General features: G+C 41.0%; 1 protein-coding gene across 16 annotated transcripts; it reads right to left on the reverse strand.

The window, feature by feature from the left end:
- Window positions 1-894: 894 nt before the first annotated feature.
- UVH1 (Restriction endonuclease, type II-like superfamily protein) lies at window positions 895-20,195 on the reverse strand. 16 transcript variants are annotated; one of them, XR_015694403.1, is made up of 11 exons: window positions 18,612-20,193; window positions 18,274-18,429; window positions 17,418-18,188; window positions 9,992-10,102; window positions 9,665-9,925; window positions 3,981-4,204; window positions 3,564-3,849; window positions 3,101-3,471; window positions 2,894-2,991; window positions 2,731-2,811; window positions 895-1,933 (listed from the first exon to the last, which is right to left on the reverse strand). XR_015694403.1 is itself a non-coding variant. In XM_087697255.1 (7 exons), exons 1-7 carry the CDS (start codon window positions 19,971-19,973, stop codon window positions 3,639-3,641), a joined length of 3,096 nt encoding a protein of 1,031 aa, XP_087553381.1. In that variant the 5' UTR covers window positions 19,974-20,193; the 3' UTR covers window positions 2,998-3,638. The 16 variants fall into 16 exon arrangements, 2 of the variants coding, with proteins under 2 accessions (XP_087553381.1, XP_087553383.1); XR_015694399.1 differs by having other exon boundaries at window positions 896-1,933; window positions 3,101-3,196; window positions 3,298-3,849; XR_015694395.1 differs by having other exon boundaries at window positions 897-1,425; window positions 1,526-1,933; window positions 3,101-3,849.
- Window positions 20,196-21,370: the final 1,175 nt, after the last annotated feature.

A 21,370-nucleotide genomic window follows, 5' to 3' on the forward strand; every position in this document is an offset into this window, starting at 1 on the left:
TGTACTACATACAAGATTCTAATTTTAAGTTGTACTACAGATATTGAAATGCTAGTAATGTTAAATGTGTAATACAATCCAACATGTTCTTAATATATAATTCAACAAACCAAAAACCGCTCACATTTTTTTTTAAAAACACCACTTTCTATTCAAACAAAAAACAAATGATTACCAGTTGAGTAAATAATAAAATAACTTAATGTGGTAAAGAACAATAATAATCTTAGTAGTTGCAAATAATGGCATGAGGATCAACATTATCAATTATGGCATTCATCCCAACAAATATCAAAACACATATCCATACCAATATCAAGAATGACAAACTCCACAAATGTGTGTGCAAGTGCACAACTCAAGAATATATACTTAAAACCTGCACAAGAATAAATACATGTTGATACAACAACTATAAATGAAATAGATACAAAATGAGCACTAGACCCTCACCTAAATTACTAAAGAAAAGGAAAGCACAATATCAACAGCGTCATGCCAAAAAATCAAATAATTCTCCTTCTATAATGGCATTCTATTTGCAAAAAATATATACCAACGTTTACTAGCAATTGTTTCAAAAAGGACTTGAGGTATCACTTCAAAGTAAAACAAACCAAACACTAATATGAGATACATTTAGCAAAGTAAAAACACAAAAATGGATGGTATAACTTTCCAAAGAAACATAACCAATTAAGCATCAAATATCTAAAGTCAAACCACCAAAACATTAATAACTGGTGATAAGAATACTAGAAGAAAATCCTTTCAAAAATACCACAATTTATCATCAACAATGATTCCAATATCACAAGGATAAAACGAACTAAAACATTCAAAAAACCAAATAATCAAATCATAGCATATCTATACATCAAACAATGCGTCGCACATGGACAAATATTCCAACACTGAAAACACACAATGAAACAAAACCCCAAAGAGAGAGACTAAAGTCCTGCTTAACTTGACTAAATGCTATGCTACCTAAACGAGACAATGTTTATGTTGCTCAATTTATGGTTGATGAAGATGTGGGCCAATGAGAATTCTCACTTGTTTTGTTGCATTCTTTTCGCAACATGGTTTTACCTACCCGCACCAAAAAGATGTTGAGGTGGGAGCCTTAACGTCTCCAATGCAGCCCATCCTCATTACACTTGTTTCCGTCCTGATGCAAAGTTGATGGTATTAAACATTACACATTACACATTTGCAAGTTTGTAAAGAATTGTTTCCTATTTATACGTATATTTTTGAAAGGAAGAACACCCCAACCTGAGTCCTCTACCTACATTTGTAACAGAATCCATGCTCACTGTGGATGATAAAATGACTCATCTTCTATACAACATCAAGCTACCTTGGTCCCAACCCACAAGCTCATGTTACACTTCTTTGATTCATTAACTTAGGCCAGCCCTGTGTAGAAACAGCATCCCTTTCAAGATTACTTTCTCAGCAGTCATTGATAGTTAACGAACTAATCTACTTTGTTTGTCCCCTGTGATTCTAGCATCACCTTCTGTTCCAATTTGTCGACTGTTCTCATCCAGAAAACTGAGAGGCCCCTCCCACATAACTGTGCCTGGGGAGCTGTCCGCCATTTCCTCCATTCTACAAGCTAAAAGCATACAGTTAATTAATCTTTTTCCAAAACAGGCACAGTTTCACATGAAACTCTCTTTCTGCAAATACAGTAAACTGTAAACTGGGGTCATGTGAGAAGGCCTTATCATATATGCCTACAGGACCAGGCAAGCCAATGTTATGCAAAAGGTAGTGCATTCCAATCTCTTTGTAACATTTCTGTAAGCAGTCCCTACATGCCTGCCTCCCAATATTTTAGTATGTGAAGGGTAGTACGTTCCAATCTCTTTGTAACATTTCCATAAGCAGTCCCTACATGCCTGCCTCCCAATATTTTAGCCTGTAATGGCATGTTGAAGAGAGTGGCTTAGATTCCGCATCACCTTACTCAAATCATGCTTGTAACAGCAGCATTACAATGCACAAATTTCTTGCACTAAACATTCGATTTTTGATAATCCAATTGAAGATTTGCAAAACGGTCATTGATACAAATTGGAAAGACCTCACAGGTGCTGCTAGAAGGTCTAGTTTTTAGTGAAGCCATGGTTGGAAACACTGGGCTTGAATGGCGGAATTGTCATAAATAATAGTACAAATTAGTAATAAGCAGCTTGGCATGACAATCAGGACATCAACAAAAACTTCAAAACTGCTCACCAAAATCTAAACTATGCTTATTTTACTTGACAAAAGCAGACGCCTAAAACTGAATGTTACCTAATACCATTTTAACTGAATTTTTAATAGAATGTTATAAATAAGTGGCTTATTGTCAAATGGGCAACCAGTAGTGCAGCTAGTAATGTTCTTAACTAATGCCCTCTCTTTCCTCTAATGTATTTATTAACTATAGACAGCTGCCTGAACGCTTAGCAGTGGGAAATTTCAACAGTGCATTGCTTCAAGCACAATCACTTGATAATTAAAGGCAACTCGGTGAAGCCCTTATGTTTAGGTCATGTTCAAACCCAGGAGCTCAAAGTAGCTCTAAATCCTTCAAGATATACTTTACTCTTTTTTACGTCATCTCGATGGCTACTGCAAGAGTTAGTACCTTTTCAAATGAAAAACATTTTAATTCTTAACTACTTCAAGCCACTGTCAATGCAATCCATGGCTACCTGGAGTCATTACCTTCTCAGATGATTCGCTCTTACTACTTGAAACCACTGCCAATGCTCTGAGATTTTGCTTTGAAGTTCTTCTGAGAATGAACTGCCAAAAGAAGTTTTACCAGCGTGCAGGACCTCTGTTACACAAATGATTCAGTCTACAATCAAAACTGTAAAATACCCACCAAAAGCAGCCAGCAGAATGGCCGCTAAATCAAAACCAAACTGCTGGAACATAACTCGATCCTCCACACTTTGTGGATACTTATGGCAGTACAGGTTGCTGAAGAAAAACAAGAGTCTTACAACACACATGTATTCACAAAAAATCTCAATGGTTACAATAAAGTAATCTGAACTCCCCTAATGCCTTTACAAGAAAATCTAATGACCTTTTTACAAGTCTGCATATAAGGGGTGTGCAACTTTGATTAAATTGAGTAGCAGAATGGAACTATGTGTCCCAACAATGCAAATCTACCCTCAATCTGCATGAACGATATGTCTTCTGTAATAAGAAGCACGCAAATGATGTAGAATGTCAAAACATAAGCTGCTTCTTAGACGAGTTAACCAACCTACAACTTACATTCTGGTCCCACTAAGTAACAGGATGTATGCTGGTAATGTAGGAGGTTAGAACACTACAAGCTGCTTCTATGCTGTCACCTCCCACTTGCATTCTCATCCCACCAGCAACTGGTGTAAGAACCTCCAAAAAGAAAGAGAAGTAACAGGATGCATCACTATCCAGTATAAACCCCTGCACATGGGTGGAGACCGCGCAATTAATTGTCAACTTGGTAATTTATCCGATCAACTATTGACTTGATCAGCAGGTCAAGGCCAGACTACCCTGAAAATAATTACAATCTCTCAAACAGGTTAGTTGAAGCCTGAAGGCACTCCCTTGCAAAGGAATTGCATGAATCAAACCAAGTTTGGACATTTTGCATCAAGAAAGTCTCGCAGCATTCGAGCAGGACGATAGCCACCCATAAGCTCTGCAAGCTTTTCCAATGGTAGACAAGCTAACTCTGCTAGGCTATTGCATCCATCCATCAAGGACCGGTAATTGGCATTGGTAACACCAGGAAGCCTTTGCAGTAATTCAACAGCTGTGCTGTTATAGTTCTCAGCCCTGCAGTTCCCCTCCCACCCCCCCGAAAAAGGAAAAGTGAAGATTAAAAAAACAAACAAACAAGCTTACTTATAAACAACTTGAAGGACAACACTTTTATCAGCACAAAAAGTTTATGTCCACCCTTTCACCTGAGATCGCCTTCAATCAAACCATCCTCTGTAGGCACTCCTACACGCATAGCCTTTTCTATGTCTGGCTCATCTTGATTTGACTTGAGAGTCGTGAATATCTCAGCCGTTGCATGAAGACTTCGAGACCATACGAGGCGCAGCCGTGGAAAATGAAGCACCAGTAACGAGAGCTTCGACACAATGTTTGTTGGTACAATGTCCTCTGCCACTTCGTTTGCCGACTACAAGGTCATTAATATCAAACATTTAAATACCAGTCTGTCAACATGCACGCTAACCATACAAGGTTTAAGTAGCACTAAAACTAAAGTACATCCACAACAGATATCTTTGATACCAGTTCACCGCATCCATTATGTCATGCTCAAGCTGCAGCATGCTCAGTAGAATGTTTATCTATGGCCAATCTGGCAAATTGCTCAAAACTAGGAATAGACGATTAACACTTCAGTGACCTTTGTAAAAGTTGAGGAACTGTTCAAATTATATGGGAATTCTTTGTATCTTTAAGATCTTAATGAGACTGTAATGAATTTAGGAAGATACTGGCATGGGTTGCTTGTGAGATGAAAACTTGATGCAGCAAAATTTGCATCAAGGGCATAACTTTCTAGAGATGACATGCAGCAGAAAACTTCAATGCAGAGCTTAAAATTACAAAAATGACCCTGAATCCTTGGATGTAAACACCTATTCCAACAGTAAATAGCAGGTGTTCACACTCAGAAAACCCTTGATGCATTTGCACCAGAAGACTTGAGAGGTTCGTATATATGTACATTGCAAGTCCATGGGTCAACCACACATCTGTTTGAAATGTGGAATCATGGATGCTTGCAACTATAATCAGATTCTCAGTTAAAATGGGAAAATTTAATGTACCCCAAAGTGCAACTCTTGTAAGCATGTGTATGTGTGTTTCAGTTTCTCATCATTCTCCCTTCCTCTTTGATAAATAGCTCTGATTTTTCTTACAACCCTTCTCCATACTGTACTGTCAGCAAATTACTGTTCAAAAAGCTCAATGGAGCTTGAGGTTCTACTGGCAGTGCAATCCTTGCACAAGCTAAGTTCTATTTCACATCTAGATAAAATGTTTGTGAATTGGACATTGCAATGTGCCCATCTAATTGCTGTCCTTCTACTTATTTAATTTGCTGCAACCAAGATTTGTAGACTCCTGCTACCTCAACTCTTCCTTCTTCGAAAGGGTAGTAATGACCTGATTTAACACTAATTACAGCAAGCATAAAATTCACATAAATTCAAAATGCAAATGTTACCACTTAATCTTGACACTAGATGCCTGGTTGGCCCCAAAACCGGTGCCCCTTGCGGTACTTCTTTAACTTGTATTGCTCAAGGTTGAAGCACATTGAGATCTAGCTTGAGATCCTTCAATCTTCAATATCTCTTGCTGTCCATAGCAACCAGCAAGCCTTCAAACCAATTTGCCCCTTGGTTTGCTTGGGGATTGGCCTTTAATCTGCTTCTTGGATTACAAATTATGCCCCAAACTTAATGTTGGCTGGCTAGCCTCTTGAAATTTTCTGAAATCCCCATATTTCAACGGCTGAATTTCAAGTGGTAGATTCCCATTTCTGAGCACTCTTCCTCGGGTGGCTGGCAAACCCTAATTTCTGCTGTAAATTAGGGTTTAGAAGCAGAAATTCTTCAATTGCAACCTCTTGAGATTGAATTTGGCTAAGATCTGGAGGGAAGCTGTGAATTGGCTGAGAGAGGAAGAGAGACAAATTTCAAAGTTTCATCACCAAAATTGGCTGAAATTCGATACTACCCTACTGTGAATGAAGGATTTATTGCAGCCACCATCAATAAGAGCCCCACATGCAATTTCCTGCCCTTGTGGACCCTGAAAGTGTTGTCACTTGCCTGAAGACAGCCTATAGGGATTGTCACCTACCTCCAATGGCCTTCTAACCAGCTTGAGGCAGCTCTTTGACAATTTGCAATGACTGGGCTGATCACCAATGGCTGAAAATTTGCAGCAGCAGCTCTCTCTCTTCCTCTCCCAATCTCCACAATGCTAGAATGAGGTTCCAACAACCTCATATAGCCTTTCTCTCACTTGCATGGGAAGGTCTTGCCATCCCTCATGCAAACATTACTAACTACATTTTTTCCTATGTCCAGGACTATATGGAGCATATTCATGACCAACATTAATACCCTGAGTCCCAAACACAATGGGTTGCATATATGCATTGCCAAACTTGCCATTCTGCCCTAGCATCATGCCAATAATAGTATACATAGAGTTTTGCATTCCACTTACCATATTTGGATACATTGGGCCTTGCATACCATGTATAGGTGGTTGTATACCAAATACATTTGGTCCTTGCATCCCCATGGCTGAAACATTACCAACCATTGCTTGGAAAAGCAAACCACCACCAAAGTACGCCAAGTGACCCACATTAGCACGCCTTTGCTATCCAAAAAGCATTGGATTCGCACTTTCAAGTTGGCCTTGCATATGCATCAATTGCCCCACTATCATCATTGGCTTATGCTCACTACCCACATTTGAAACATCATGCTATTGCATTGGCTCTTCCTTCAATGCATCTGGTATCCCAAAGCTCTTGACGATGATATCCTCTTCTTGCCTTTGCTACCCTCTTTTAAGGGGTTCAAAAAAGTGCACAAACTAAGGATCTTTTGCCAATTGCACAAACATTTCAGCTGCTATCCTCAACTGATCTTTAAATTGGTCATTAAAATCTTCTCCCTCTTACAGATCATTGGCTTCTAAAGGCCTAGAAGGACCCACCTTGGTTTAAAACAACATTATCAGCTCATTGCCTATGTTATGTGCCTTGTCCAAGATCAAGCATTGCATTTCTCCCAACACTGAGAGACATCATCCCTACTTGATCCCATCTCACTATCTAGAAACATTCTTGTTTCTTGTACTACTCAACTAAACACAATTTTAGCACTAGAGCAAAGCTTCTAACCTTCAATAAAGTGCCTCAAGCCCAACAAGTCAAGGGAATTAATGGTATCCCGACGATGCAACCATGAAAACCAGCCTTCCTTCATTGGAAGAGTGCTAATGGCCTAATTTAGCACAATTACAGCAAGCATAAAACTCACATAAATTGAAAATGCAATCTTGGACAACGGACACCCACTTGGCCCCAAAACTAGTGTCCCTTGCAGTATTTCTTTAACTTGTGTTGCTAAAGGTTCCAAGGATACAATTTGCCCCTCGGTTTGCTTAGGGATTGGCCTTCAATCTACTCCTTGGATGACATATTCTGCCCCAAACTTAATGTTGGCTGGCTAGCCTCTTGAAATCTCTGAAATCCCCATATTTTAATTGCTGAATTTCAAGTAGTAGGTCTCCCATTTCTAAGGGCTCTTCCCAAGGTGGCTGATAAACCCTAATTTCTACTGCAAATTAGGATTTTGCAACATAAATTTTTCAATTACACCTGCTTGGGACTAAGTTTGGCTAAGATCTCTTGAGAGAAGGTGTGAACACCGAATTGACTGAAAGAGTGGAGAAAAAGCTAGAGAGAGACAAACTTCATAGTTTCATCACCAAAATTGGCTGCAGTTTTATGCTACCCTACTATGAATGGCTGATTTATTGCAACCCATCATCAATAGGAGCCCCACATGCAGTTGCCTGCCCTTGTAGACCCCAAAATTGCTATCATTTGCCTGTAGACAGCCTATGGGGGCTGTCACCTGCCTCCAATGGCCTCTTGACCAGTTTGGGGGTAGCCCTTTGACAATCTGCAATGGCTAGGCTGATGACTAATGGCTAGAAAATTGCAGCAGTAGCTCTCTCTTCCTCTCCCAATCTCCACATGCTAGAATGAGGCTCCAACAGCCTCATATAGCCGTTCCCTCACTTGCATATTCAAAAATGAAGCTATTTAGTTTTGGCAATCAGCATCAATTGCTTTTTCAGGCTGCTGTAAAGAGAATGAGATAAGAATTATTGCACAATACTTTAGGGTTAGAGCAAACCCTAACTTTAGTGGCTCAACAAGTGCCCTTTGAGCACACCATTCTTGCTAGCCTATGTTCAACTATTCACCCATTCTGTGGATGATAGGAGCAGCTCTAAGGAGAAGATTCTGAGCACCATCAAGCTTTGCTAGATGTTTCATGTTATTCACCTTACAAAATGATAACCCTCGGTGGAGTTATACCCACCCGCCTTGGCTTCTCTCCCTCATTCCACCTATGAAGGGCCTTGAGGCTTGTATATATGTGCCGTAGGCACTTTTTGCTTTGTAGCCTCATATTGAGCCCATGTGCTTCCATGTTTGACTTTGTGCAATATACTATGATGCATCTTGTTTTGGAAAACTATAAAGTGATCACAAGCAACACTATAATCTTCCACAGTAGCATTATTTATGAATATCGCTCTATATTGATTGTCAAAAACTCCATCACATGGACGGACACTTGAGATTACTTTGATTAATTTGGGAGGATTTTTTATGAATGTGATGGAGTAATGTGTCACATCATGACTGATAACTGTGGCGGTATGTGACACATCCCACCATGGTTTGCTGGGGGCACCATTGTTATGTGGTATGTTATGGCAAGGTATAGGTGATGCATCATAGTGGCAACAGGGAAGAGAGAGAGAATGGTGACATGCTGGTTGGTGAATGCAGTAGTAAATGTTGTCTCACATCATGGGTTCAAAGGAAGGGGTGTTTGGTAAAAGGCACATCATTTGGGGGAAGGGAAGGCTATGACATATTATGATGGGCCATTGAAAAGGGCAATCCACCATGCTGCATCGGTGGTATATGATGTGTCACATCATGGGTTGGCAGGGAGAAATGGTGGGTAAGAGAGACATCATGGGGGAAACAGAGGGGTGTGACATATTGTTGTGGGTGATTGGGCAGGTGTGACAAATAATGGTGATCGTGAATCGTGATGGTTTCTCACAGTAAGCAAGAAAATTCATTTGTTTATTAAAGAAATGAAAAACTGTGCATCAAATAACTCTGAAATCTTTAACTACAAGATTAATCAGACTGCTGTAGTAACATTTTGTACCTTGAAGCTCCCACTTCCATATTTAAAAACATTTATCACTAATATAATCCTGTCCACTTTTGAGTGAAAATCACATGAATGAAGGATCATGTGCCCACTACCAACAAGACCAAAATTATTTTCAAGAATTTATCATTGTTAGTTTTTTTTGCTTTGCAAGATTCTACCATGGTATTTTTTGCATCTTTTAGCACCAGTCTAAACAATGGCAATAATATCTATACAGCACATATTCTGGTAGAAATTTGTTGAGATGGTGAACAAAATTCGTACAAGGTTAGGATTAGAAACCAATAAGAATCTAAAAATCTGATGCAAGCTGGCATTGCTATGCTTATGCACAAATTGTTGTATGCAGAAGAGCACAAAATTACACTGCTACAATGAAACTTTGCTCTCCAATGGCCAACAAACTCTCTAATCTCATAATGCAGCAATGGGAAGCATCAATTTCATCGAGACGCCAGAAAATTCTTTCATGAACTGATTGTAGAAAGAGCCAGAACCCACATCATAAAAGAAATAATGTGCGCATGCAACTATCGAAGAACATTTCTCACACACAGTAGAGTGCACAGATTTGGTCCCAAAGAAAGGAAAACAATAAGTTGTACCTGGAAAGAGAAGCTCTTGTCTTGAGAGAACTCAATCAGCAGCACTGGAATACGATAATAGCGAATCATTGTTTCAGCTTGGTGGTAAAGGCGACCCGAAGCAAAGCTTTGAAACAGATCTGTTACACTTTTCCTTTCCACACAGATATCGGGTGAAAGGATATAATCACCAACCTCCAATGTTACAGGCAATATCTTCATACCCTGTTGATGAAGGACACATGGCAGGCTGCTTCCGAATTCCCTCATGTCCACTACTACCTGCAAGCAAAGCACATCAGCAGACATCCAGATGGAGAAGATAGAAGCTAAAATTGTTTTCTGTACCTGCATTTGCTTCTCTGGCCCCTTCCTACCACCGGCTTTTCTGGTCACAGAATTCAAGTTGTAAGATGTTGGAGACTGAGTATTTGCTGCCTTATCCAATAAACGGCCATCCTGAAAATCCTGAATATGTTAGTCAAGAACTTTGAACCTTAATTTTTCATTTTATATAGGGGACTAACACTGATTCTAATGACTTTACTCTCTCCCGACCCCCCTCCTACTTGCAATGCTATTTCTGAAGACAAGGGCTCTTTTTCAGCACTAGTTGGACTTGTTTATGGTGACATTATAATTTGTCTCCAATGTAAGGCTTTTGGCCCAATAAAACAATTTGCATTAAATATCCATAAATAAATTCACCCTGTTCAGTTAGCTGTCACAAGGCATTAGCTAAGGTGGCCATCAGAATACTCCAACTCAAGAACAGATTATAGGACAATGAAACAGAGTGTATTAAATCTCACATACCTTGCAGGCCAAAAAGATTGCACCTTCTGTGATCTCAAGGTTATGTAGTACATGTCTTGTGGGTTGAAATTCAGTATTTTAGATAGTAAGCAAATCAAATTTCCAGGCACTCAGAAATTTAAGTGAATTTTGATGAACCCCATTCATGAGGCCATACCAGAATCCATTTTCTTTCAGCAGTTCCCTCCTCCAGGGTAACACACTCTTGAGGAAGGGTTTATTTCAGACTCTTTGAGAAGGAGGAGGATAATGTTGTCAAATAAGAAACGATTGCAAATGCCACGACCAATAAACAGTATACGGATCGATACTCCATTCTACAAGAGTCATGGTGGCATAGTGAAACTAGCCCTCCTAGGACAGGGTGGTAGATGACCTGATTTAACTCAAATTACAACAAGCATAAAATTGACAAATCTAAAATAAACATTTAACCACTTAATTCTTGAACAGCCAACACCCAATTGGCCACAACAACCAGTGCCCCTTCTGGTATTTCTTTAACTTGTATTGCTGCTATTTGTAGTATACTGAGATAAGGGCTGATCTCTCTACAAACTTCATTGATCTCTCCATAAACTTCAATAGATCAGGCTGTCACAAGTGATCAGCAACATCAAGAATTGATTCGCCCCCTGATTTGGTTACAATTCAGGCACAAATTAATCCAAGAAAACTTGCATGCAGGTCAATTTAAATGTAGATGAGCATTCCCCTTCAGACCAGCTGCAAATCCTTCTATTAGAGCTGCTACTCTCATCACCGAGTTTTCCATTAATCACGACGGACTCAAAGGTGTTTGAGAAAACCTAATTTCTGCTGTAAATTAGGGTTTTGGCAGCAATTTGCACTACTGCCCACCTTCAACTGCTCAGAATGGCTGAGGGATTGTCTAAGAAGATTAGAGTTGGCTGAGGAGAGAGAAAATTAACTGTTCTCTTGCCAGAAAGTGTCCAGATCTGCTGCCGCCTGCTGTCTAGCCATGTCCAGCATTTGCCCTATTGATTTACAGCCACAGATCAGGTCATCTACTACCTAGGACACTATTGATGTGATCATCTGCCATCTGGGCTCTTCCTAGTGCTGTCATCTACTGTGGATCAGCCTCCCATTGGTCAGAATCTCCAACTACAACAGTCGCCTGCAGCAGAATGATCCCTCTGCTCTCAGCTTGCATGGGCAAGTTTCTTCCCTAACTACCAAGTGGCATGGTTTCTAAAGTGAAACTCAGCCTCTAGACTTAATTTCCAGCAATTGTTAAATGGCTAAAAATTAAAATTCTCTTGTCCCTGCCCAGTAATTAGCCTCTGCCTATCCACATTTCATGTGCCATGCCCTTCCAACTTGAAAGTTGTTAACTTTCATTTGGCCTTAGTCTAGTATTAAATGTTTAATTTTCATCTAGCCCAAATGACAAGAGTCATTTCTAGGGCCCATTTAATGCTCTAAGCCAAAACTAACACAACACACCCACGAGTACCTATCCAGTATAACTTAGGTATTAGACCTACCACCATGCCAAACATTAACTTGCAGGTCACATGTGCACAACTTGATAACGCCAAAGCTAAGCATTAAAAATACACATCCCAATAGAATGCCATGGTGTAGTTTTTCCAATCTCAAGCTTAAATGTGTGCCTGAAAAGTGCAATCTCAAGCTTAAATGTGTGCCTGAAAAGGTGAATGTATAGCAACACCCTTGACTTGGTATAGCTAAGTGCAATCTCAAGCTTAAATGTGTGCTTGAAAAGGTGAATGTATAGCAACACCCTTGTCTTGATCTGCCTTTCGTACTCGAGTTTCAAATAGCTTACCACCATGCCACAGCCAAATCATGGCACTCTAGCATACCATATCAAGGTAAACCCTGCACAACGACCCTTCAACCTTGGCCCACATCTTGAGATAGCCTTGCTAATAACTTGTGCATCTAGCTTTCCTGACAATCAACCCCTTATTTGCGCTGAATAAGTTAATACTTGTGCACTTGGACCAATAGGAATTGGGCCAAGCCCAGTCAGCACGTCTTGGGCAACTATGAGTAGTAGTGTGCTTCCTCCTCCCTTGGCTACCAAAGCATGCCATGATAGTTGAGGTTAGTATTCATCCTTGATGCCTCCTGCACATTTATGGAGCACTATAGCAACCTCACTTTTATAGCACTAGCACAACCCTATTCACTCCTCAACTCACAACCACGATCAAGTGCACAGCAATGATTTACTTGGCAAAAGTGATGTTACAAATAAATCAATACTCCTTGTAACCTACTAGGGGTTCAATTACTAAAATACTCTTAAGCATTAACACACACAATTGTGAAGGGAAAGATCTAGAAAGCATAAGCACATGACCAAGGCAATAAGGTTGGAAGGGCCCATTCCCCTCACTAGAAAGAGGCAGTTGTCTCCTCTAGGGTCTATCAGTTAAGATGTTAGCAACTCTGCCCAAAATGCTCAACAATGTAAACAAGTCTCTAAATCGTTTTTTAGTCAGCTATCTCTCACAAATCCATGGCCTTTAAAATGCACATCAAAATATAACCTTAGATAGCTGAGGATGCAAAAATCAATCTCTAGACAAGCCCTAGATACAATCTACCACAAATAAACAACCTAGAAGGGCTACAACTACAGCTAAATAGCCTCCCCCTGTCAAAAGCAAAGCATCCAACAGTCACTTGGTACAATCAAGCCTAGATTAGACTCGCCATATGAAAATGAAGCATGTGACATGTCACATCTTGAACTCATGAACATAAAACTTGTTTGAAGACCGAGGCAATTTGCAATGGTAGCAAACAAACTCACCCCAATCAGGAGGTGGCTAGGGTGCTTCACTTTGGGTAACAAAAGGCTTAGGAGGCCAAAACTAGAAAACGAGATCAAGATTCTAGGTCTAACTGGAAGGGAAAGCAAGAGGGAAACACCCTGTATAACCAGCCTTCCTCCTCGGATAGAGTGGTAAATAACATGATTAAGCACTATGTACAACAATTAACAAATTCACAAAACTGAAAAGTACACTTTACCATATAATCTTGGACATTGGACACCTTGTTGGCCCCAAAACTGGCGACCCTTTCGGTATTTATTTAACTCAATTGAAGAAGAAGTTGATGTACAATGGGATTCTCCCAATCCATTTCAATATTCCAACTCCCCTTGCTGTTCAAAATGACCAGCAAGTCTTTAATCTGATTTTCCCCTTGATTCGTGCAATCAATCGGCCTTCACCTGCTTTGATGGAGATGGAAAATGTCCCAAATTCAATGATTTACCGGTCCCTCCACTTGAATAGGCTAAAAACAGCTTTAGCCCTGTTGAATCCAAGTCTTAGAGCTTCCCATTTCTGGCACACTTCCCGAGGTTGCTCCTAAACCCTAATTTCTCCCAGATTAGGACTTACATCAAAGAAATCTAAAATTTCTCAACCTCTCGTGATCTTAATGTTGCAATCTTTGGAACAAGGCTGTAGAAAGGCTGGGAGATTAGAGAGAATGCTGAGGAGAGAGAAAATTCAGAATTTCTTCGCGAAGAACTGAAGAAAATCTATCATTTGCTGATCTTGCCCTGTCTCCAGCTTGTAAATGCAAAGAACTAAAGAAAATCAGTCATTTACAGCTGCTGCCCTGTCTCAACAGCCTGTAGATGTTGTCACCAGCTATTGATTGGTCTTCTCCTGTCCTTGGCTGCCTCAAAAGGTCCTCCAATGGCTACAAATCAGACCAATAGCATCTCCTCCCTCTCTCTTGCAGACTAAATACACTAAAATGCCTCTCTCCAATCTCTTGCATGGGCATTTTTGACAAGTGGCAACCTTTCCAAATGGTTTTTTCAACATTATCCATAATTAAATATTAAATTTCAATCTTTTAATACTTAAAATTAATCTAATAATTATTTTGGTGCCTTGAAAAATAATGTGATTGGCCAATAATTAAATTGGCTAGACAACTTCCATTCTCGAGTGTCTCTATGCCATCTTTGACCATCAGATTGGCGTTAGGTACCATTAAACGCCACTTCTCCAGTGTTACCAACTCACACTTATGGCCAAATGAATATCCTAGGCCAACAGCTGGCACCAGATACCACCAATTACCTGTGCGGCATAACTTATAGCAACTTTTGTCTTTGACATCTCGTGATTTCCTTGGATCCCGGGCTCGTAAATTTACTCTAACCCCAGTTACACCTCACATGTGCAACATTTACTTAACCATGTGATTAAAAATTAATCCACATGTTAAGTGAGGTTTCAAAAATACATGTCCTCATGACACCCTCTCTTGATAGTGACAGCGATGTTGCTTACAGTTTTTAGACATTCATTAATTCTTTTGTATTGTACTTATGGACATTTGAAACTTCATCCACACTCTCAAGATGACATCATTGTAAAAGGGCACTTGGGCAAGTGAATAATTCTTCTCAAGGGCACTGTCCAAGCGGCACGGTTGCATTGCATTTTGCATGAGCATGGCATCTTGCATTACCCTATGCATTGGTATTATGTTCATATAAACATACATCTGTGCGCATTTATCCCTTTTCGATCTTTTGGAGTGGTCGACTCTAGATCCACCATATTCGTGGCATTGTACATGGCAATTTCCAAGGCAGTTATTCCTAGCTTGCTTGCTTGCTTTGCTTGTCTTGCTTGCTTCACATCTTTGCTATGTTTGTGTCACCCACACCTTAGTCATTTTCCTTTTACACTGATATTTAGTAATGGTAGGGATGGTCTGCTTGTTTTGTAAAGGTCTTGGGTCTAACCATCCCTTGTCACTCTCTTGTTTGGGGCACGGATACTCAATAAGACGAAAACTGATTTGAAACCCTTACTTAATGTTAAATCTATCAAAACTACAAAGCCATCCAAAAAAAAAAGTCTATCGTTGATTCCATCCGCCTTTCCAAGACTTGGTAGGCCACTGGGTAGCCAACATGCACCCTTTGTCTGATGCCCTAGCCTCTCTAGGGTGATCACTTCGGCTCCCTTAGTAAGATAATCATTGCCTCTATAGTCTCAATAGGCCACTGGCAACTGATGCGCATCCTTTGTGCGATGCTCTGGCTGCTTTGGGATGGAACACCTTGGGGTAAAAGATAAAGACCAAAAAAAAAACTTGGCTAGTCTACTTCACGTGGCACCATTGTTGGGCCTGAGAGGAGGTGCTGAGCTAAAAATGCATTAACTTCACTTAAACAGCACCAAAACATGTTTAATTAAAGAAAAAACCTTGTTTATTTAAAAAAAATGTGTTCCTAAAGAGTGTTTATATCCCATAAGCGCAAACCCACTTGGGAGGGCCCTAACTTTCTATAAATAGGTATGCTGCCCTCCATTCAACCCTAATCTCGTTTTAGCAGATTTTCAGTATTTCAGCTTGTTACCCACAACCCGAACGTGGAGGACATTGCGATCCTAGCTGGCTATTGCTATCTACAACAATCTAATGCATGTCTCTAGCCTACCACACATTGTTCAAAGCTAATTTCAACATGCTGACTGCTGCTGCTGATTTTTTCCTGCGTTTTTAGTCTTTCTCTCTCCTGCATTGTCGTCTGTATCAGATTCAGCCTTCCTTGGCTATGTTTGCTAATGTTCGACATCCGAAGGCTGCCTTGCTGCGATTCAGGATTCGTTCGGAGTACGACACACTCTCTAACTCATTACCCCTGCCCTAATCCCTTGAGATACAAGAATTCGAGGTACAATATTCATTCACTACATAGTGTATTTGTTGCATGAGCATTGTATATTCAATAGTCATATCACTTCATTCATTCTCTGTGTTACCCTAACCCTAACTATGTTCTTCTATCAGTCTATGTTTTGTCGTACAGTGTTATTTGTGTTTCTATATTAGGGTGTTTCTTCACACAATCTTCCACAAATAATCAACCTAGAAAGGTTGCAACTACAGCTGAATAGCCTCCCCTATCAAAAGCAAAGCATGCAACAACATCACTTGGTACAATGAAGCCTACATCAGCCTCACCATATGAAAATGAAGCATGTCACATCCTAAACTCATAAACATCAAACTTGTTTGAAGACCAAGGCAATTTGCAATGGTAGCAAATGAACTCACCCCAATCAGGAGGTGGCTATGGTGTTTCACTTTGGGTAACAAAAGGCTTGGGAGGCCAAAACTAGCAAACAAGATCAAGATTCTAGCTCTAAGATGGATCATGGCAGCCTCTTCATGGCCCTACCCCTTGAAACATCATTCATGTTCTACTTTTGGATAATGAAAGGTGGATAACTTTGACACCTTCTTGCAAGGGATGGATAGAACTTCAAAGACCATGTCGATGATTAGCCTGCACATGTGAACACCCTAGCAATGTGATTGGACCCGATACAAAAACTGCCAATGATTGGACCTAGCATTACAAGAGCATACTCCTATCAAGTAGGGTATGGATTCATAATTGTCTTCATCCCAGTCAGATGGAAGAGGAGACAGTCATCGGGGATGCAAGGCAGGATCTAAAACAATGTGCCAAAGACGCTTCTGCACAAACCATGCTTTCATCACTGCACTGCAAGTTAGATGGTCAGGGCTTTTAAGCTTGTCATCACTATTACAACATGGAAAGCCATTGAAAGATTTAGAGAGAATACCCATTGCACACATGGTCAATAAGCCCAATAGCATGAGTTCAATACTTAAAGCAAGAGATACTAATTCAAATGAAAGACAAGAGGAACAGGATGTGAAGTGTATTAATAGAAGTTCACATTAGGGGGGAAAAAACTTGCATTACAGCAATAGCTATGACAAAATACTGCTATGACAAAATACTGCAGAACAGATAGACAACTAAAGCAACTGTATACATTTGACAAGCATCAAAAAAGTAGAAGCATGATATCACATTTCCAGCTACTCGTGAAAAAAGGCCGCACAACAGATCACTAACTCCCTGTCTTATATAACATACCTGATCAACAGGAATCATCATTGTGGCTTTCTGCCTAATAAGAGATTCAAATGCACTATTTTCCCGGCGTATGCTAGCCTCAAACTTCTGTACTTCAGTTGAATTTTCATAAAACAAAAAGTATACTTTCAACGTCTTGTAACTATGTTCTGCCTTGTAAACTTCCATTTCTCTAACAAATGCCATGTCCGGATCATAAACAATAACATAAGATGGTTTCAGTATATCAAGAATACGTTGTTCACTTTCTAAAGCATAGAATTGGACAGGAAGATCCAGCCTTCCAGTTTCTGTATCAACTGGCAATTTCTTACTATCGGTCAGCTTTTCTTCTGGGTGCGAGCCGTTCTCCTCAGGGGCAAGGCTACTTTGATCTGTGGAATGATCCTTTACTAACCTAGAAATACAATCAGCATCTGAGACAGCAATATCTGGAATGTTGCTGTTCACAGTGTCTGTTAATTTCATCTGCCTCCCTTTTTCAACTGTAGCCCTCCTTTCTCGTCCCCTGCCTCGTCCTCTACCTCTTCCTCTAGTTGCACGACCTCCCAACTCAATAACTTCCCGAGCTGAGACTTCTGCAGCAGCTGCTAAAAGGGCATCCTCCTCCTGCCTTAACATGTTAGCATTATCCTCTTTGAAAATTTTTCCAGATGCCCGTCCACTCAGGATGCCAAACCCTTTACTTGGCTTGTCCCTCTTTCTCCGACTTCGCATCCCACGCAGCTCTGCCTTACCCAGCAAGTATCTGTCCCATTCTTCATTCATAAGCTGCAGAAAAAGAGCCACTATATAAACATATGAAACAATTGTCATGAAATGGTCCAATATTACTACTCCCAAAGATCAACTGCACCTTTTGAGGACCCTTACTGATAACATCTTGAAGCTGCAAGCAGGTCCGCTCATCTTTGCATGCCACTAGCACAATTCCACCATCATCCCACGTATCCAAAGTAGAGGAATCTGTACTCAACTTATGCTTCTCAGCTTCTATCTCTTCCAAAACTTCCTGCATCCAATCAAGCTCCTTCTGCTTATAATTTGCCTTACGTACAGACAAGATGAACCTTGCAAATGTTGACCAAAAAAAAAAATCACTAGCAGCTAGCTTCAAATACAATTTCCAGAAAACTCATTTGCAGTTCCTTCAAAGACAGGCTCAAGAGATAATATGGCTAGAGCTCAACTCACACGCAAAACCTTCCATTTTGGCATCTCTTCTGCCATTACCACAACTTCAACACCTTGGGCAGCTGCGTCACTTGCACTTGTTGACGCACCAGTGCCAACCTGCCCATCTTCTGATGCGTTGGCATCCCTTCCACCATCAATTAGATCAGCTTCATTTGACTTCTCTAACATATCTGCACTCTCCTGCAACTTCATACGCTTTGTATTTCTATCAAATGAATCAAAACCCTCAGGCTGCTTCTTTCCTACCTCCGAAAAGCCTCTTCTAGCTCCATTTCCTCGCCCTCTGCCCTGTTTAGTGCAACCTCGGCCAGACTTATTAATCTCTAAATAGCCTTTATCTAAGGAGATAGGAGTGCCAGTGTCGATTTTGATAATCTGAAAAACTCTCCTCTTGGCAAGTTCAAAGATTTTGTGCGTTGGATTGGCAAAAATCCAGAGAGATCTGACATCCTCAGAAGCACGCAGTGTGTCTAGATACTTTAGAAATGTGACTGCATCATAGCACATAAGGTAGTCAGCAAGCTTCCTCAGAGTCGCTAAATCTGCCACTAATTGCTTTATTTTCCAGCTCAAAGTATGCCATATAGGATCAAGCTGGCGCCGTATGATCTCATCAAATGACTTGAAGAGCCCATTCTCAACAGTTAGGTCCTCCACGTCCACCTTGTTCATCTTCCTGAGCTCCTTTAAGCAAGCATCCATGACTTCAATGATAGCAGCATGAATCCCCTGCATGGAGGATGTCAGGGGAACTCGGAGATCAATAACTTCGGGAGGGTTTTCTTCCAATGCAGTAGTAATTGACATCTGGAAACGAGGCCACAAATGGAGCCTCTTTACAAACAGGCTTCGCATGATCCTCTCTGTCTTCGAGAAACCACTGATCATGGCTTGAGGTCTGTCGGAGAAAGCCCTGATGAAGCCCTTCCTGTTACCTGCTCGGTACAGCCTCGCGATAAAAGACTCGGTGCATGTATCGGATAACCGATGGGCATTCAGGAGGATAAGACCAGCCACCTTGTGCAGGGGGACTCGCTCGTTGAGGAGGTCCACGATGAGGATACGGGAGGTGATGAAGAAGGAGCCACCCTGGGAGTAGAAGGTGAGGCGATCGGCGCTGGTGAATTCGTTGTTGATGTCAGCGGGGAGTGGGAAGGCGCGGTCCTGCTCAAGGAGCTCCTCCCGGATGGCCTGGCACTGCGTGTCAGAGGCAGAGAGGATGAAAACAACGCCATGGGAGGCGGAGTGGAGGCGGAGGAGGGAGGCCAGGACCTTAGGGAGGCCGAGGCCGGCCCCTATCACCACTAGGCAGTCCTCCTGGACGAGCTCCCCGACGATGTGCTCATGAAGGGGCAGCATCTTCTTCCTGTTCTTCTTCTTCTTCTTCTGGGATGCTCCCGCGAAGCACACATTCAGCTTCAGAGAATGTCTGGAGTATTCATGAGACTTGCAGCAATTCTCTTGGCCGAACCCTCAGTTCTCTCTCTCTCTCTCTCTCTCTCTCTCTCTCTCTCCTTCTTCCTTGTGTCCCCTTGCTTGCAGCAAATTTCCTCTAGTAGCTGGTCAACAACCGTCTTGTCACCATGTTTCCCAAGGGTATGAAACAGTACGAATCCCCTCTATGTAATATAATCTTTGAATGTTAGCCTAACATCCATGCTACTAAGTACACACATACGAGCAAGGGAAGCTAGTTGGTAAAAAGTGTGTGTGAATTTGACGAGGTCCTCTGTTCAAAGTCTTGTATATAGCCTTAGGAGTATACTGCTCAAGGCTAGCTTGCCTTCATAAGTTTGATGAGGTCCTAAGTTCAAGCCTTAAGGGCAGCTCAAGGCTGGCTCACCTGAATGAAGCACCTCAAGGTCTCTTAATCATACAAGAATGCACTACATAATAACTATATATATTACATACTAGACACCTAATTCCTTGCAATCAAGGACAACACTTAGAGCATTGAGCTACTAGACAACATATGAAGCAAGCACTACAACGTGTTAGGTTTACAATTGCTCCCCTATAGAAGCTCAATTGATGTAGACACCACTCTATAAGCATATGCTATCCATTCCCTTCCCCCATTACACCCAACTAGATATGTCGTGGCTCCCTCACAAGAGCTCATGATGTTTGGCACTACTCCCATTGTACAAGTCCATTGAGTGGCATGCAATCCAACTCATGATGTTGGCACTACTCCATGGGCACCAATAGTCCCATCCCCACTTCAATAAATTATATGTTAATGGCTCCCTTGCAAGAGCTCATGATGTTCATTGACACTACTCCATGAACCCACCCTATTATCTCCATCCCCCATTGTAATAGGCTAGATATGGAGGGGCTTCCTTACAAGAACTCATGTTGTTGACCCTATTACATGGGCACCTCCTATCCTCGTGTGCCATTTTTACAAGATCTCACATTGTTGACGCTATTACATGGGCGCCTCCTATCCTCGTGTGCCATTTTCACAAGATCTCACATTGTTGACACTACTACATAGCATTAGACTTACACAAAATGGAAATGAATAATCATTTATACTTGAGACACTACAAGGAGTTGAACATGTTGAGTGTTTTCATTTGACCACTAAAGTTTGTGGGCGGCATCCTCGTGATGTCAAAATGTTTCATGTGATGAAAGCACGTTTGTTTAAAGGCATAGTAGACTAAACGCATTTTCGGTGGTTTCATAGTAAACATCAACATGCACAATAGGGTAAGTGCAATATTTCCCCACAATAAAAGTTA

Source organism: Lygodium microphyllum, chromosome 17 (genome assembly GCF_053477565.2).
Source record: "Lygodium microphyllum isolate KBCC chromosome 17, Lygodium_microphyllum_v1.1.10, whole genome shotgun sequence".
In the NCBI taxonomy this organism is placed as follows: Eukaryota; Viridiplantae; Streptophyta; class Polypodiopsida; order Schizaeales; family Lygodiaceae; genus Lygodium; species Lygodium microphyllum.

Bases quoted from the DNA above. Each gene is read 5' to 3' on its own strand.
- UVH1 (XM_087697255.1), bottom strand. From the start codon at position 19,973: ATGCTGCCCCTTCATGAGCACATCGTCGGGGAGCTCGTCCAGGAGGAC. The intron at 18,430-18,611 runs GTGAGTTGAGCT...GATTGGATGCAG, and splicing joins CAAAATGGAAGGTTTTGCGT to GAAGTTTTGGAAGAGATAGA. The intron at 4,205-9,664 runs GTACAACTTATT...ATGACCTTGTAG, and splicing joins ACAAGAGCTTCTCTTTCCAG to TCGGCAAACGAAGTGGCAGA.